This window comes from Boleophthalmus pectinirostris, unplaced genomic scaffold, assembly GCF_026225935.1.
Source record: "Boleophthalmus pectinirostris isolate CB_2022bp ecotype Guang Dong unplaced genomic scaffold, ASM2622593v1 HiC_scaffold_9, whole genome shotgun sequence".
Taxonomy (NCBI): Eukaryota; Metazoa; Chordata; class Actinopteri; order Gobiiformes; family Gobiidae; genus Boleophthalmus; species Boleophthalmus pectinirostris.
Window position 1 is genome coordinate 16,566,258 of NW_026571541.1, and position 18,853 is coordinate 16,585,110.

At 38.8% G+C, this 18,853-nt stretch overlaps 2 protein-coding genes across 3 annotated transcripts in view; one reads left to right on the forward strand and one right to left on the reverse strand.

Annotated features, from left to right (window-relative positions):
• On the forward strand, positions 1–14,371 carry dhx36 (DEAH (Asp-Glu-Ala-His) box polypeptide 36). The gene is made up of 26 exons (XM_055166859.1): positions 1–546; positions 628–773; positions 1,358–1,471; positions 1,543–1,735; positions 1,812–1,850; positions 2,010–2,180; positions 2,268–2,347; positions 2,667–2,741; positions 3,329–3,495; positions 3,575–3,656; positions 3,731–3,871; positions 4,817–4,922; positions 6,619–6,706; positions 6,970–7,025; positions 7,110–7,174; positions 7,524–7,667; positions 8,244–8,361; positions 8,906–9,004; positions 9,148–9,321; positions 9,413–9,499; positions 9,579–9,662; positions 9,777–9,876; positions 9,969–10,056; positions 10,892–11,012; positions 11,957–12,109; positions 12,260–14,371. The coding sequence occupies exons 1-26, from the start codon at positions 289–291 to the stop codon at positions 12,488–12,490; spliced, it is 3,180 nt and encodes a 1,059-aa protein (XP_055022834.1). The 5' UTR covers positions 1–288; the 3' UTR covers positions 12,491–14,371.
• LOC110163550 (rho guanine nucleotide exchange factor 26) overlaps positions 14,241–18,853 on the reverse strand; it is a 22,332-nt gene continuing 17,719 nt past the window's right edge. For both annotated transcript variants that reach the window (XM_055166860.1, XM_055166861.1), the window contains 3 exons: positions 15,128–15,192; positions 14,635–14,736; positions 14,241–14,383 (listed from right to left, as the gene is read on the reverse strand). In XM_055166860.1, coding sequence (XP_055022835.1) covers positions 14,241–14,383; positions 14,635–14,736; positions 15,128–15,192 — 310 coding nt within the window. The remainder of the gene's footprint in view (positions 14,384–14,634; positions 14,737–15,127; positions 15,193–18,853) is intronic.

Genomic DNA, 18,853 nt, shown 5'->3' on the forward strand with positions numbered 1-18,853 from the left:
GTCACAGAGATATGACGTCAGAAATTGTGCGACATGCCGGTGGACGTTAAATTAACCAAGCTAAGAGCTTTCCTTCTGTAGTTGCCTTGTATTTTATAAATTTAACACTCACCTAGGAGACATAATCAGATATTGGTTGTGTTATTGGTAAGTACATTTAGGAGGGTGAAACGATAGTGCTTATTTTCGGACGGATTTGCTAATAAACGAGATTGTGAACGCTCATGATGAACAGTTAGCCACAGCGTATTGTCAACATAGCAGACAGAGCCAAATTGACACGCCGGTATGAGTTATGGGTATGGTGGAGGTGGGAGAAGAGGCAGGAGAGGTGGAGGACGCGGCTACAGAGACGGCAGCAGAGAAAGATGGGACCGTGGAGGTGGGAGCGCAGCCAGAGGACACAGCTCCGACCAGGACCAGGAGCGAGGGGGCAGAGGAGGTGGTCAACGGGACCGTCCACCCCCTCACCTGAAGGGCAGGGAGATCGGCCTGTGGTACGCCAGATACGGAGCTGTGAGGAGGAAACAGGCTGACCGCAGATCGGTATGTTCAAGACACACGTGTAATGTTCAAGACTCATTACACTTTTATGTGTAATGAGTGACTGTGTGTGTGTGTCTGCAGCGGGCAGTGGTCCAGATGGATGAGGCCAGGGAGCAGCACATCACTAGACTGCTTGACTCTGTCCAAAGTGATCAGCCTGAACCAGAAAGACTCAACAGAGCTTCTACCTCAGACAGCAGCCACTTCTCTGGTCAGTCTGGACACTGGTAAGTTGTGGAGTATCCTACTTTTACAATAGGGCTGAGCCATATCATATCTCTTATCAAATATTTGTTTGTTTTTGGGGCAATATGAAATACTAATATTAGCATACACACTGCAACTACCACCAGAGCCTAGAGCAGCCTGCACACTGCAGATGCTGTAAACATTTGATAGAGAATGGATTTGTGGATTAGAAGCAGAACTTTTAACTTATGAAGATAACTTTAAAAGGAACAAGTTAACCCTAATAGGGTAAAAGGTACGATTCTGAAGCACATACATTTTTCCCATATCACCCTGTTCTTTTTAGGTATAACGTAATTGTTGCAACTGACTTAAAGCAAATTAATCAGTTTGCTTTTATGACTGAGTACAGTGAACAACTTAAACATTCCTTGTGATAGAACTTCTTGGATTTGCTTTCCATGATTGTTGTTTTTCTAGTGAATTTACAAAGTTTGGAGTTAGCATCCTTTTTAGATTTTGAGATTAGATTTATATGAAGTATTTAGATTGATTAGATTATTACTAGATCACTTTTTGCTGAATGTTGTCAGGTAACAGGATTGATGTATCTGTTTTTCAGCTACTTTGATGGTGAAATGCCTGAGGAAAAGAAACACTCTTTTTTAAAACACAGAAAATCCGATGAAGATGATGAGTGTCTTGAAGATCAAAAAACACAAGCGCAGTCTCAGTGGTAACTACAAAAATAAAATAATAATAAATACTCAGATAACTTTAGTTGTCATATTCATTTATTTTTTTTAGTTCCTTTAAGGTTAAGGATGAGCCTCCCGATGCTTGGGATGAAGAGGAAGTGCAGAAAACAGATACTGAGAGATGGACTGACAAAGATGCAGAGTTTTTACTTCAGGAAATAGCCAAAGACAGCTCTTTGGACATTTTTTTAAAACAAGATCTTCAAACCAAGCGATCAGATCCAAAGTACAAAGAAATGCTGGTAAATAATACATACTATGTAACAACGTGTACAATTAGTTGAATATTTATGAATACCCATATCTTTTTTAATTTAGAATTTTAGAGAAAAGCTCCCAGCATTCAGTAAAAAAGAGGTAAGGTTAATTTATAAAAGTATTTACAGTCAAACCAACACCAGTGTGCATGACCTGTCAAAGATGTGTTTAATCGTTCCCTTTATTCATAAAATGTATCAATTCTTACGTTTCCTTTTACCTGCTCCTGTTTTATACTTTTTAATTAATCCTTTCCAGGAGCTTGTAGATCTAATCAACTCTCACCATGTTCTGGTGGTGAGTGGTGAGACTGGCTGTGGAAAGACCACTCAGGTCACACAGTTCATCCTGGATGATCTTATTGACCAAGGCGTGGGCTCAACCTGCAGAGTGGTGTGCACTCAGCCTAGGCGAATCAGTGCCATTTCTGTAAGGATTCTGAACACAGTTTCAGACATAAAAAGTCCACACACTGTACAGCTGACCCACTTTTCTCTTGTTGCTTGTTTGGCTCAGGTGGCTGAACGTGTAGCAGCTGAGAGGGCAGAAAGTGTTGGAAATGGGAATTCTTGTGGCTATCAAATCCGTCTTCAGAGGTGAGCCTTTTTTTTTTTTTTTTTTTTTTTTTTAATATTGCCATATACTTAGAACAAGCCTAGTCTGAGAAATTGGAGAGGGTTGTCTCAGAAAGAACATTTAGCTTGAAGTGGTGGTCTGAAGTATTAGCATCAGTCCATATAAATTACAATCCTTCGTACTAAATTAAAATTCACAGACTGAACTGCACAGTAATAAAGGTTGTAAAAACATATAAATCACATACAAAATGGTAACTTACTTTATATTCTAGTTTTAATTGTTCGCTGTTATGGCTTACTGAAACAACTGTTTTATCTTTCTGTACCTCTTCTCCAGCCGGTTGCCACGGAGACAAGGCTCTATCCTGTACTGTACAACAGGCATTATTCTTCAGTGGCTCCGCTCAGACCCGTGAGTTCTCTGTTATATCCTTATTTCCTCAAGCTTATCACATTCCCTCTTGGCAATTCTCCCTGTGTCTTAGTTCCAGCTGCCCCGCCCCTTAGCCCCCATGTGTCTGGCCCAGGTCTACCGTCAGGGGGAGAAGCTTCGTAATAGCTTTTCTGTCTTGCACAGAGAAGCGCAAAGACACACAAGCTTTTGTTGATTCACTGAGGGCTTTCTTTTTGCAAACCATTGAGACTTATGGTGCCAGCTTGTCCATGTCTATCGTGCCTTATCTGAATTGGGTTCCCTTTAGACAATCACTCAAAGACCAGTAGCAGACTGTCAAATCTGGTTCACCTCTTTCAATAAAAGCATGTTTGCATAGCTGCAATGTCCAAAGTAAGTTACTTTGGACTGCGTAATTTTCTGTTGAAGTACAGTACAGTTCTGTTGATTTTCATGTTCAGTAATTGAAATTGAGAGGGAGAAATAAATTATATAAGGCCATGTAAGTAATGCAGGATAATTTTCAATTAGGGCATTGGACAAGGCATAAAATATGGATCTTGTTCCTCTTTTTAATTTCTGTCCTTTTCTTTCTCTTCTTTCAGCTTATTGTCAACTATAAGTCACCTTGTATTGGACGAGATTCATGAAAGAAACCTTCAGTCGGATGTTTTATTAGTCATTGTCAAGAACCTTCTCACAATCAGACATGATCTAAAAGTAATTCTCATGAGCGCAACTTTAAATGCTGAAAAGTTCTCAAAATATTTTGGTACAAACTGATTCTTTTTGTAAAAGGTTTATCAAGCTTTTTATAGCTTTTTATTTTATTGTTTGCTTTTTTTTCCTAGGTAATTGCCCAATGATACATATTCCTGGTTTGACTTTCCCTGTTGAAGAATTTTTACTTGAAGACGTTTTGGAGATGACTCGGTAAATTGTCATTTGCTGAGTATTCACTTCTTCTTTTTAGATGTATTGTCAATAACGTATCTTGAATTTGTCAGATATCAACCACGTAATCAGGATCGTCGTTCCTCTTGGAAGCGGGGCTTTTGGCAAGGACGTAACTGTCCACCAGAGAAAAAGGAGAAAGAGGCTGAATATAGAGAGAGCTGGCCTTGTTACGCACGTACCTTACAGGGCAGGTGAGTTGGGGGAGCAGCTGTAATGGGGCTGGTTTTGTGAAGGCAATGTTATAAACAAAATGTATGCTCTCCAATTTGTCCTGAAGAGAGCTTACCTTTGAGTTTATTTCAGTGAAAAATATATCAAGGTTTTGTATGCCCAACTCTGCACATCCATTATTTATTAGGTTAAAGCTTCATGAATTTTGATTACAAAGAATAACAGCACATTTAGTATAAGGAGAAATACTAGCTCCATTTGTCGTAAAGATCAAAGAATAAAAGCATCACACAACCTTCTATCAAATTATGTTGACTTTATATTTTTATAATGTTGCTATAAATTAGAGATATCGGTTGGCTGATATATATTGGGCTGATATTTGGACTTTTTAACATATCTGCCTTAAATCTCTAGCATAGGTCTGCTATTTCATTTTGGTCAATCTCCTACCAAAAAAAAAAAACACACGAGGTTTTATATGGACACTTTAATATGAAGAGACAACTGCACAAAACATGACTACATCTCTCTCTCTGTCTGGGGGAGTTTGGTGTAAATTTAAATTACATCATGGCAGAGCTTATCGGATATTGTGTGCTTTGTATTCGTATCAAAGTCAAAGCCGATTGTTTAGAACAAACCCATATCAATCACTCTCTAGTATAAATCATACGGAATACTCTCAACTTTCTTTTTGAAGGCACCTGAAGCTCTTCTTATAGCACATCATTCTCTTGCCTGAAATTTGACTAATAATCTGTTTATCTGTAGTGTGTAATTAAAAAGTTGAAAACATCTCCTTAAATACCCATGAAACAAGTATTTTACCTCTTTTCTTCTCCTTTGTTGTCTTTCCTGTCAAACAGAGATTTACATTTGTCTTTTTTTGTCTGACAAATAAGATGAAGGATTCAGACTTCTTTTCTTGTACCTTCTTTAACTTAAACCCTTATTGTGCGCAGATACGCTGACAGCACCATTGAATCTCTAGAGAAACTGGACAATGATGACAAGATTGACTTGGAGCTGATCCTGGCCTTGATACGTCACATTGTAAACAAAGATGAAGTAAGTTTTAGGTTCCTTTTTAATATGAAAAACTAATTATATGTAGCACATCTACATATTGTGCATTGTGCATTGTTCATTAACATGTTTTATCATAAAAATGAAAAGATGTTAAACATGACTTTGCGAATGTATGATACTTTTCTCACTGGAGCAGAGGGAACAGAAACGGCCTCCACAAACAGAGCTAGTTCACAGAAAATGACACTGATCTTTTATACTAATGACTGCATTTATGGTTGACTTAACATCTAACTTGAAGGTAAAGTTTCTGATACATTGGTCACTCACAGTTTGTTTGTTTGAGAGTTTGTGAAAAGAGGGAGACAAAATGGATTATAAGAAGGGCATTGAATGAGGAATGACTAACAGAGAAAGACAGAATAATTATCCCAGCTCTTAAAATGTGGTTTCTCCATCAGTCACAGCAGCGTGAGCGGGCCACGCGGCTGATTCGCGGTGGCATGGTCAAACAGGCGCGAAGGAGCTGTCTGATGTGGCGCGGCAGGGTTGTGAACTGAGGACGCACAGCGTCTGCTCGGGCTTCCACTGTCATGATTGGTTAATTATGTTGCTAAGTCTGTGATTAGACACCTAGGGGGCTGACATGCAGGCTTTAATGAACGCCTGCTGGGCCCTTTGCGTGTGTGTGGGCATGTGTGTGCTAAACACTGTCATTATCCTGCATGCACGCTGTAACTGTTTTGTGTGAAGTAATCAGTGTTTTTCAGTATTTTGATGTTCTGTCATTTCTCTTTAAAATCCTATGTACTTGGCAGTCTATGTGGTGTGTCTTATCACCACAGTTACAGCGTACAGTAACTCATGTATTGCACTGCAGCCCATTGTGTCTTGAAAGCTGTTAATATAATTACCTTTAATTAAAAGGCAAGGGGATTCTGAGGGCCCACAACTTCACTTTCTGTTCTACAGCTCTCCTCCTTCCACTCAGGAAACTGCTCTATTCTCAGTGTAATGTTTAAATATAAATTAAATCTTAATTAAAGATGCTAATTTGTGATTTGGGAACTAAAAAGTGTCTGCTACCAAATGAATAAATTCCATTTAGTTACTGATGTCAATGATATGATAATATGAAATGAAAATATATTATTACACTATTGACTAAATAATTGTTTATCTCCATGTTAATGCAATCTTGTATTGTTTCAAAGATTTTTAAGGGCTTGGAAAAAAGAAGTCAAAAAACCTGAACTGCAAAGCCATTAGTGCACTTTCTTGCTCATGATGAAAGATAAAATGTAAAAAACCCACCTCTGATTTTATATACAGTGCAGTGTGGCTTCATATAAATGTTTGCTGGACAGACAGTTACATTAAAAAATGCTGTTTATGTGTATAATTCCAAAGCTCTGTTTTTCACCAACTGTAAAATGTGACTAATTGGTTTCTAGATTGATCACGCATTGTGTGTTATGTATTGTCCTTGGGTTAATTCAGTTTTTAATGTGTTAATGTGTTAAATCTGTGTGTTGAGACAATGTCAGAATGATCCTGGCTCTGAATATAGAGGTTATATGGGCTCAGGCTGTGCTCCTGAGAGAACAAGGCCACCTCCATTCATTTGCAGCTGTGGCTGTGCTTAATGGCTTTTTACTGCCTGGGGATTTGTTTGTTGTTTCATCTATGCTGCCTTAGCGCCTGTCTCTTTCTTAATGATCTCTCTCTTTTCTAGGAAGGAGCGATTTTAGTTTTTCTTCCTGGGTGGGATAATATCAGCACTCTACATGACCTGCTGATGGCCCAGCAGATGTTTCGATCAGGTAAGACTAAGAGGAGCACAGAATTTGAAGAAGTTTTTTGGCGTGACAGTTGTTATTACTGCTTTGTAGTATCAAAAAATGTGTTTGGGTTTTTTGGGGTTTTTTTTTTTCTTTTCATTTTTATTCAAAATTAAGATTGTTATTTTAGTCACATCTTAATTCTTTAATGATTTTTATTCTTCTGATATAATGAACAACCCAGACATACTGGCTTATAAAATACTAAACACAAATGTAACCAAATATGTTCCCTCTGTTTTAAGATTGTTTCATTATCATCCCTCTACACTCCCTTATGCCCACCGTCAATCAGACGCAGGTGAATATTCTTCTCTCTCTGCTTTTGTGTGACCAGGTCTGTCTGTCCTATTGTGAGTCTGTGCTCATCTCTTCCTCTGCACAGGTCTTTAAGAAGCCTCCTCCTGGTGTCAGAAAGATTGTCATAGCCACCAATATTGCTGAAACAAGGTATGATCTTGGCTGTTCTTTTTTATTTTCTTAGTTTTCATTTCTTTTTACATTGGGAAAATATGTTTTATTCACAGTGTGGCAAAAGGCTTTAGTCATTTTCTAAACAGAATATATTCAATGTCATTAGCATATTTTTGTTCGATTGCTTATGAGTGCCATCTTGGCAGTTGGATGAGGCCTTCTTTTGACAGCCAATTTGTTAAGCTTATACAGACCGAGCCAATCAAGAAAGCACTTGCACTTAAATCTCAGAAATATTGACAAAAATGTCATGAGGGCAATTCTCAAAGTAACTATGTGTGTCTTCTTTGATCTTTTTCATCACATTTTACTCACTCTTTCCCAGCATCACCATAGATGATGTTGTCTATGTGATAGATGGAGGCAAAATTAAGGAGACCAACTTTGACACTGAAAACAACATTAGCACAATGGCCGCCGAGTGGGTCAGTCTGGCAAATGCCAAACAACGAAAAGGTCGTGCTGGAAGGTGCGTTTCTTCAACATTTTTAGCTTTCTGTGCTAGAAATAGTTGATGTTTGTGGAATTAAATATTCATTCAGAACTACAGTATATTATAAATAATGTATATGCTAACATTTATTTGACCTGCAGATTTTTCTAACTTCATTCTTCCAACATATTTCTTATTTTAAAATAAACTGCAGCATTACATTTATGCAGAAGTGTACATTTTGTCAGTTTTTTTATATTTATTCAACAAATGCAAATAATTGTGACATATTATTTTGACACTGACAGACTCATCACTGCAATGTTTGTTTGTGCCTCTGGGGATGCCTTTTCTAATCTGGAGGAAGTATTTCATCTTTGCATCTCTGTCTCCTTCGGTCGCTCACACCTACTCATCTCTAAACGCTTAGAAAGTGTCACAGGTCGTTACCGCTCTGACACCACATGTCTGCTCTGTCAGGGACTTCTGACGTCAAAGCAAAGACAGTTAGCAAGCCTGCCTTACTAAGTGCTGTTTCATCTTTAGTTTGTTAAAGCATACTTTTAAACACAACCCAAATGCCAGATGACGGTTCTGTAACTTTCTATACAGAGTGCAACCAGGAAAGTGCTATCATCTGTACAATGGTCTCCGGGCCAGCCTTCTGGATGCCTATCAGCTACCTGAAATCATGAGGACGCCTCTTGAGGAGCTCTGCCTGCAGATCAAGGTTTGAAACAAATGTGGAAAACGGCTAGCAGGGGGAGACAAATGGCAGTGAGTTGCAGGGAGCTGAGCTGAGGACGAGATCACAGAATGAGCTTGTTGAGTGCAGAGGTAGAAAATGAAGGACTATGGGGAATGCATTTTTTGTCCTCTTCTTGAATATTTTATTTCATGCCCTCAGCCCGCCACTTGAGCTCTTCCTACATAATCAATCCTCTGCTACATTTGACTTTCCATTTGAATATACAGTATATTGTTTATTATTTAAAATCCCCCCTAGCCATTCAGGCCTATTTCTTAGGCTCTTGTGCTAATGGAACATAAGTTCAGGCCTCTGGGATTAGTGTTTGCTCTCTCTGGTCTCATAGGATTTTACTGTACATGCTTTCTTATGTAGTGCTGAATTTAGTGAATAGAAAAGATTTGATGTGGATAGAGCATAGCATGGCCAGTTCAAGATACCGATATGTGCTCTACCCAAATGCGGGCGACAATCAGTGATAACACACTGGCTAGTACACGGGCTAACATTTTTTTTGATTTTCTAGATATTGAAGCTTGGTTCCATTGCCAGATTTCTACAGAAATCCCTAGACCCTCCATCTGAAAAAGCTGTGACTCTTGCTATCAAGAACCTTACGGACCTGGTAAGAAAATTATGTTGTCCACATACTGGAATAACTAACTAACATTATTCTTTTTTATTAGAAAATAATTAGAGATACAGTTATAATAGAGATTATTTTTATAAGAGCCTTTACATTTTTGATACAATACCTTTTTATCTTAGAATGCCCTGGACCATTCTGAAAACCTGACAGCACTGGGCATCCATCTGGCTCGTCTTCCTGTTGAGCCACACATTGGCAAACTCATTCTGTTTGGAGCTTTGCTGGGCTGCCTCGACCCCATACTCACCATCGCTGCATCCCTTAGTTTCAAAGACCCTTTCTTTATCCCTTTGGTGAGCTCACACACACAACAATGACACCAGACAGTGCTTTAATCTACCAGCTTTTTCTGATTTTTTTTTTTTTTTTACTGGCACATGTCAGGGCAAAGAGAAAATGGCAGACATGAGAAGAAAGACCCTGTCCAGAAACTCTAAAAGTGATCATCTCACTATTGTCAATGCCTTTAAGGTGAGAAAACGACTGCCAATGCTCCCCTGACAAACTAAATCGTCTGTAATAACCATTCATTGATTTTCCTTTTTTCCAGGGCTGGGAAGAAGCCAAGCGGCGAGGTGCAAGGTATGAGCGGGAGTTCTGCTGGGATAATTTTCTCTCTGCCAATACGCTTCAGGTGAGACGAGCCTATTTGCACCTAAATTCACAAAATCTTTTCCAACTCTTATTCAAAACTTATTTTAGACTTTTGAAAGTGTAAAATTTTATGCAGTTGTATGCTATTTTTCAGATGCTTCACAATATGAAGGGTCAGTTTGCAGAGCACCTAATGCATGCTGGGTTTGTAAGCAGCAAAGATCCTAAAGATCCCAAATCCAATGTCAATTCAGGTGGATAACTTTATATTTTTTACTGATGGTGCATTTTACAACAGAGAAAAAATGTTTTATTTATAATTCTACTTTTGTACTGACCTTTTCAGGCAATGATAAGTTAATCAAAGCAGTGATTGTTGCTGGTCTCTACCCAAAAGTGGCAAAGATTAGACCTTGTCACAGCAAGAAAAGACCGTAAGTGCAGTGATCCATACACAAAAATGTGGTCCAATGGATTGTAAAATGAGCTCCAAAAGTTCATGTTTGTAGACTTAAAATGTGAGCCTTTCTTTCGATTAGTGCAGGCATCACAGAAGCACCTTGAGGCGGTTGCACAGACTAGGAACAGTCTAAAAAATTTATAGCTGCAACCTGGAGACCGTCTCAGATAACTGGCACTTTTAATTCTTCATCTGCATTTCATCCTTTGATTTCTTTTGAATTTTAAACGTTAAGAATTTTCTTCTCTCTTTTTATTCAGTGGTAAGAGTTACGTATTCTAATGATACTTGTGAATGCCCTTGGTTAAAATTGTTTACCTGGAAAGATGAGATTTATATGAAATATAAATGAGCTTATGAAATGTAATTAAACTTCTGTCTATTGTTTATGTGATAAGAAGTAAGAAAGACATAAAACTGATTCTGTAGACTGATTTTTATGTTTGCAGTATGTAATGTATTGGTGGTTTTCAGATTCTAGAAAGTGATTGTGTCATTCTTCCAGATGGGGGCAAGAACCAGTTTTTCCTATTAATTACACTATACTTTGCCACAAAATATCGCAAATGTACTTTCCCAGATATGGAACCTGATCATTTCTATTACTGACTAGACCCAAGACCATATATATAAACAATATTAATTTTATCCGCCCCCCATCTGTATTAAATAATATTGGCCTAAAGAATGCTTTGATGTCAACTCATCAGTTCTTGAGTAACAATGGTTTTGAAATTGATTTGCTAGGTAAATATCCAGTAAAGTGAATATTAAGAAATAATAAATAAAAATCTGCTTATATTCCACAGGGTTAAAGTGTACACGCATGCAGATGGGAAAGTTTGCATCCACCCAAAGTCTGTGAATGCTGAGGAGACAGAATTCAACTACCACTGGCTCATTTATCACCTGAAGATGAGGACCAGCAGTGTGAGTAGACAGATAGTACCTGTATGTTTCAGTTTCTGGAGTTTCATGGGTCTAGTCCATGTGGCTCTGTGTGTCTGTTTAAAAGTCTCTGAAAGCGCCTCATTGTTATTGAGAAGAACGGTCAGCGAGTAAAGGTTGGCCTGCACACCAGCTTTACACTGAATGAATATTAGATTAAAACAGCCTTTCAAGTCCATCTCAAAGGCTCTTATGCATCAAAGTGTGCAGACACATTGTGTGGGGGGTCACTGCAGGCCCATCCTCTTCCTCTTTTAGCTCTCCTTCCACACATGCACCTGTCTGTGTGTGCACTGTGCTTCTTTGTAAATGTTACCATTCCACACAAAAACACTCCTTTAATGTCCTGCCTGATGCCTCACTGTGCTTTGTTTCCATCTGTAACTACAGGAAATGTAACTTGTTTTTAACAGTATTTATAGATTAACCTCATACATGTGGAGTAATTGGTAAAGTAAACACAGCTTATATTTCGATAATGGTTAAGACCATACATCATTGTACAGTATATATTTTGGTGAGATTAGATTCATTTAAAAAGGAAAAGGAAATGCTTGCATATGAAATGAAAATAGGCATCTGAAAGACCATTCTGTCTCAATAAACTATGGCTCTTAATGAAAAGGGTTTTGAGGAAGTTTGATTTTGAATCAAGGTTTTACTAATTAACTTAAGCTTAAAAGTATAAATTTGTCAAGAGTGATTCTTGTACAGATAACATGACAAACTGGTGAGTGCCACCATCAGGGCACCATGACATTTGTGAGTGAAGCCCAAACCCACCCCATTACTGCAGACTCTAATGGAACACTTAGGCCCAAACCACATTGGAGCTGTCGCCACATCCTGTCATAATGATGCTGTCTGTGTTTGCCCTCTGGTGGGGTTGTTGATGGTGGGAGAAACTTGTTTTTACCTATCTTTAGATTTTCCTGTATGACTGTACCGAGGTGTCTCCCTTCTCACTCCTGTTTTTTGGAGGTGACATTACAATACAAAAGGATGGAGACCAAGAAACCATTGCTGTTGATGAGTGGATTATTTTTAGATCACCAGCACGCATCGCTCATCTTGTCAAGGTAATTTTACGGCATTATTTTTCAAATATATGATAAAATAAGATAAGTATTAGATCTATATATTATAAGAAAGTAAAGGCCTTTTAAAGTTTGAATAACCTTGTGTTAGATGGACTCACAATTTAGCTCGGGTGTATTTGTCTCTTTCAGAGTCTGAAGAAAGAACTGGACTCACTATTGGAGGAGAAAATCCGTAATCCTGCTCCAGTAGACTGGCAAAATCGTCAGTCTAAAGACTGTGCTGTCATCACTGCCATTATAGACCTGATCACGACCCAGGACAATCCCACAGGAGGCACGGGGTTTTACAGCAGAGCGGAGGAGTCTGGCCCCAGAGGACAACACCTTTACTTCAATGATGATGACGACGATGATGACTAGAAGTGATAACACTGTCTTTATGTTTTAGAGTTGAAAATGACAGATCTCGGCTTCTGGCTGGAAATTACACAAACTGTTTCTCGTATCATATTTTGGGTGTGACCAAGGAAGCAATATAAATGTACTTTTTTTTTTTACACACACCTCAATACTGACGATGTTTGCTCATGCATTTGGCATGGATTGTTTTCCCTTTGTATGCATCAGTGTTTGATACACACTAAAATATGGGGTGAAACCAACTGAAATCACCTAAAATAACCAGTGTAAATACTTGTTACATTAATCAATCATCAGATTAATCTCAGACTAAGCAAAACATGAGCACCTGTTCTTCAGTGGTGATACAAACACTACATTGAGAGCAGCAGTTTTGGATATGCATTTAACCCCTTCCATCTAAAGTCAGTCATTATGAAACTGTCTTTAAAACTCCCTCCAGCTTTTCTAGTTTTCGTCCAAAGAGGAAATGTACACTTATCACGCATGTGTATTCCACCCACTAGTGCCAACATGAAAATCTGTCATTCACATTCCCTGCCAATGATCACATGTTTATTAATGATTAACGCATACTCAGGAGCCTTCAACCTTCTATCCAAACTGCCTCTAGGCATATTATGTCCCTGTTCTTTACATGTGCTTTAGGGTTTGTAGATAAGAATCATCTTAGATTCACCATTGAAAACCACCAGAGACCACAAGAAATTTTTTTTTATTTTTTTTTTATTGTAGCAGCTGATTATTAAAATATATGGAGTTGACTACACATCTTGCATATAAAGTTTTGTTTAAAAATACATACATGTAGCAATACAGATTCCTATACATATTTACATGCACATAGGTTATTTACACAACATATACACATGGGTTAATTCATGCAAAGTATATTTCCCTGAGTGAAACAGTCTCTGGAGTAAGATGTCCGACCTCAGATTCCTTTATGAGATGTCCGTGGAATAATGGCTTTGATCGATGGTGCTATCACAAAAGTCTGACCACACCATTAATTTCCCTTTAGCCACTAAAAAGATGAGTCACCTGCTGGACAGTAACTTCAAAAACAGGGCTGGGCTGGCTCACTCCTCTGTCACCACCAGCACAAAGTCATTTCATCTCTCTCCAAAAACATTGCAAATAAAACACTCCTCGGCCTCATATTAAGGCCCTGATATTGGACAGACATTTCTGTGTCTTCCTTAACACCTTTTGTTTTGTTATTGTTTCTATCTCTACTAGTGCCAGCAAAGTTTCTTTACTTGCCCACGCATTACAGAGGAGCTGCCAGTCCAAATTCTATTGATCTGTTTTGCTAGATTTATGGAATAAACAAAATTGTCTTGTTTTTATGAAGCCGGTTCCCCATTACCACACTCAGCTAAATTCTCGAAAATAAAAATCTGACAAATCTTAGACTGCCACTTGTTAAAAGGTGTGGAAGCTGTGACTTTGTTGGTGGGTGTGAAGTTATTTCACTTGCAGATAAATAATGAATTTGGCAAAGCCTGCTGTCAGCTCCTGCTACCCACACAAACAGCTACCCTTAATTAAGGGAAACCTCTGCCTACTTGTTCAGCCTTTAATTTACGCCTGTTTAGAGAAAATTTGCTTTATTTTTCTTCTAAAACAGCACTCCTTAAGCTTCAGCCTTGGACCTTTGGCCTGGTTAACTTGGTTCTGAGACTGCTGTCTTGGTAGCGATTACTTAAAGGGCTGAAAGGGAAAGTTGTTTTACATCCTCTTCCTTTCACACATTGGTCTCCAGCCCCTGTAAGCGGTCCATCCTCTGCATGTTTCGCTCAATGGTAGCCTGGCATGTGATTGGCTGGGTGCATTCCATGAGGAACCACCCCCTCTCCCCATCACGCAAGCGCTCCCCCTCATACCAGCCTAAACGAAAGAAATATCACGTGAACATGTGTTTCTCCAGTTTCAGTGTTTGATGCAAAGAGTCATCTGTTCTTAACATGAAATGTGCTGCTATGATGTTGCTATGATCAAAGACATGGAAAAGGTTACAGGGTTTATAGCTTCACATTAGTTCGGACACATACAAGAGTAATGAGGGGCATAAACATCTATAATGAGAATGTGTGGGAAACAGAGAATCCTATTTCAAAGTTAAGGAGATGTGGGCTTACCATCTACTGTCTGTGAGATCAGAACCACATCTGCCACCTGCAGGGGCAACTCATCAGGCTGCTTAGCTGTGTACGTCCTGATTACCTCCACTTGCATAGCATCTGTAAAATACATGATAATAAAGATAAGAATGATGTTGGGTGGCATTAACATACCCTTTTATGAGGAGACACTGCAGCCAGAAAAACTAATACATTAAAGATTTTTTTTCGGGATCAGTTTACTCTCCTAACATGTATGATTTAACATGCAAATAAATTGTCCAATATACAAATCTATTATCGGTACTTTTACTTAATGAAGTTGCCAGCCCCATAAATATCAATTAATTGAAAAAACTTGCAACTCTCTCTATGTGTTTGGGTTTTTTTTTTTTTTGTCTTTCCAATTCACCTGCAGTTTGTCAGTTGTTTCACCTTAAGCCAGCTGCCACTAGAGGGCGCACTCTGCTCGGAAAAGATGCGATTCTTGTGCCGCGCACATGTAACTTACTTCTATCAAGGCTCTTCTTGTTGACACTCTGTCCCAAGGCACTGATCCAGCGAGCACGTTCATTCCTAAACACAGACAGAGTTTGCTAAGCTATCCTATTAAGCTGTATTATGTGCACATTTGACAGTTTTTGCTGACAAAGAGTTTAAGCAGGTTTTATTGATGCATTAAAAAGCACATAAGAAGGCAACAGCACATTGATAATTTACTGAGGATACCCCTTGCTAAGTGAAATGGAGGACTTTGTTTGCTCTAGTTGTACTAGTGAATGGTTTTATGTCTATGCATGATGGTGTTACTCCTCAGTATAAAGTGCCAATTTTCTACCCTGTCTAAAGCAATGTAAAATCCTTAACAGCAAGTAAAACAAAATCGCATCACATTTTAATAAATAATAGACTTTCAATAGACTTTCAAAGGGAATATTCAGGCTTTAGAAATCTAAGAAGCTCTTTGGACAGAATGTATAATTTGGCCTCCACTCCCTCTTTCTGCTCCTGTCAGAGAACACAGGTGCATTTTCAGCACAAAGACTAATTCTCTGGAGAGGACAGACCTGCCTGTTTCTCCTCTGCTCTCTGTATTTCATGAGAAAGAAGGGGGCGGAGTCACACAGGTCAGATTCCAGGAAGCCTCAGCTCCTGTTTCACCTGCTCTGTCCTCCCCACAGAGAGTGAGAGAGAGAGCAGATCCATGGCCACAGGAAATGAAAATGAAAGGATCTGGCCCATAGGCAGCATCTCAGTGACTCAAAGGTTTGGTACTCTTGTGTCATTAGCGTCAACCCCCTATTCAGACCAAATTTGCCCTGTGAGTCACTCTTTTAAGGATTTCTTATTGTTCAAGCGCTATTCACATTAAATAAGGTGTAAAATTTTGGGTCAATGTTATTAGTACTCATTTCAGGAAATGGCAGGTTCCAAAATATATTCTTTGAAAAACATTTCTATAAAGCATAACCTTGTCTGTAACTGAAGTTTCTAATGGATAAATAAAGATGTTTTGGTTTATTTGATTGAAGATATGTATATAAGTGTAGTACACTAGCATTCACTAAATGATAGCATATACAAGTGTGTGCTTTTTCCATACACTGACAGAATGACTTCAAAACAGTTCGTGTGAAGCAGTCTGATGTGTTCTGTGTGGTTAATGTGTATCTAACATATGCAGTGATCCATGGGAAGAACAGCTGTGTGCTGAAGCTGTAGACAGCTGCAGTCATATGTGTCTGTCCATATAGACAGGCTCTCTCAGGCAGCTGCATATGTATGTACAGTACTACAGTCGTCCTTGTGACTGTCAAACAGCTGAAGCGCCTCTGTCAGAGCTGGGGCTCACAGATGAACAAAAGCACACCCAAAGAACCACAAGTGTTAGGAAGACACTTAATGGTTATCAGTGGAATGTCAGCCACATACCACTCAGAGTTCAATCAAGTCAAACAGGGCTCATCCCAGTTGTGGCTCTATTGGACATACTGCTGTGTAGTGGTTGGAAAGTGGGAACAGTCATTTTAAAATTGCAATCATTTGATCCAACATACATACAGACTTCTGTGGCAATAGCTGCCCAACAGCAGACAGACAGAGGTGCGACTTCTGACCACTACCAAACATACATGGAGATCAGTGAACACCTTTAGCTGACCTTTGAACTTTCAGCCTTCAGTTTAATGGGCAACACACCTTTGTCTTATATCTCAACTTTTCATAGATGCTTTGCTGCCAGATCAAATTGATAGTAATTATTTTGGAACGCCAACGCCTGAGCTGCAGTTTATGCTTATATGTACACAAATGTTGGATACTTTCAGTTCATTACATCTTTTAGCAGTATTTTACACAGTGTCCCATCCTGTTTTTGAATAGTGCTTTATAGAATGGGCAGCAGGTGCCCGTCCACTTCTTCATCACATGCCCTTTATTATGTTAAATCTCCTTTGGCATTGGAGCATTTCTTCAAAAGAGCGAGAATGTCAAGCATCATAAATCCCTGCTCTGGTTTCTTATTTCACATCTGAGTAGTGGAGGGGCCTCGTTGTGCTGTGAAACCTCTTCCACCAGGAAAGATAAAGCGTGTTGACAGTGTATTTCTGACCAGGCTTCCTCTGCCAACCCCAAATCACCACCAGACCACTGTTTTTCGGTCTCATCTCTCACTTCTCCTGCCTTCCTGCTCTCCTCTATCACTTTGTTTACTCAACCCGAAAGCACTCCCATGTTTTTCTTATGCACATTACACTTCCAGAAAATATCCCTAGTGCTTCAACATTCAGACGTTTTCCATCAATAACACTCATATTCTAGTGAAAGTACAGACAGAGAAAAGACCAAAATAATCACTTAACCAAATCCAGACAGTCATATGAAGCCGAAGCAAGTACATTTTCACTGTTATGTAACTAGTGCAGACTTTGTTTTGCAGCGAACTTCTGTGGCCGCTCTGTTCCACTAATAGAGGAGGCCTATTCAGTGATGGTCCGACATGGTCATACTAAACAAAGGGTGAGGAAAGGAAGAGGACATGGAGTTACAATGGAGGAGAGTCAAAAGCAGAGACAGTGTCTGAGAGGCAACACACATGTCTTTGTGCAATCTCGGATCCAGCTGCCCGTTCAGATTCTTTAACTATGTCATCATCAGAACTACAAATCCCTTTTAACTGGAACTATGTAAATACAGGGGAAGCTTACTTATGGTGTATAGTGACTTTTTTTTTTTTTCAATTTGATGTCAAGTTGACATTCTTCTATTGAGTGTTTAATTCTTTGAGATACCTAGCACAGCAGTGGGCAGATGTTGCAGAAATGTTATTTAGAAAATATGTACAATTTGAATATCAAGTATGTTATTCACATTTTTTAAATGCTGCAAAAATGTAAAGAAATAAAAAAGGTATGTTGCAAATTTCCAAATAAAGTGTAGAATGTGATAATTTTACAGTCACTTCACATTTGTCTGATACTTGAACATTAAATGGCAAATGGTCCCATTTTTTATACAGTGCTTTTTCAGCTTTAAGGCACCCACACACTTTTACATCAAGGAACCACTCACCCATTCACGCACACATTCATATACCAGTGCACACAGAGACTAGGGGTGAGGTGGGTTGTGTCTTGTCCAAGGACACAATGACAGCATTCATTTGTGGGAGCTGAAATCGCACCACCAACCTGTGGGCCAGTGGACAAATGCACTACCAACTGAGCTACTGACATTAATACATATATTAACACACTTCTATTGTATTGACATAATATTCTAATAAAATATAATCAAATATATTTTGAAGTGTGACTAAAATACAGACCCACCCACACTCAGTATGTATGGAATTTCCCACAGAGCTGCTTTTTGCTCATGTGAAGAGAATATAATGCGTAGTGCACATGGCATGTAGAGTGGAGCCGAGCACTGTAGGACTTTTTCATGACTGGATTATTTCTGTGAACTGTTCCAGTGTGGTCCTCTATCCCTCTCAGGGGCCAGCACTATGAGCTGCTGCATTGAAAAAAATGTGAATATGTAATATATGTTTCAACAGAAGTTGCATTCTTTGTTTTTTGGAAGCGGACGGGTTGTAAATTAAAAATGAATTAATTAGTATTTTCAGATGTTCTAGGAAATGTTAGGCAATTTGTTTTTTACATTGATCCTAAATGGAATCTGAAATTTTTATTTTTTTCCAACAAAAAGTGAACTATGTCAGTCTCAAGTCTAG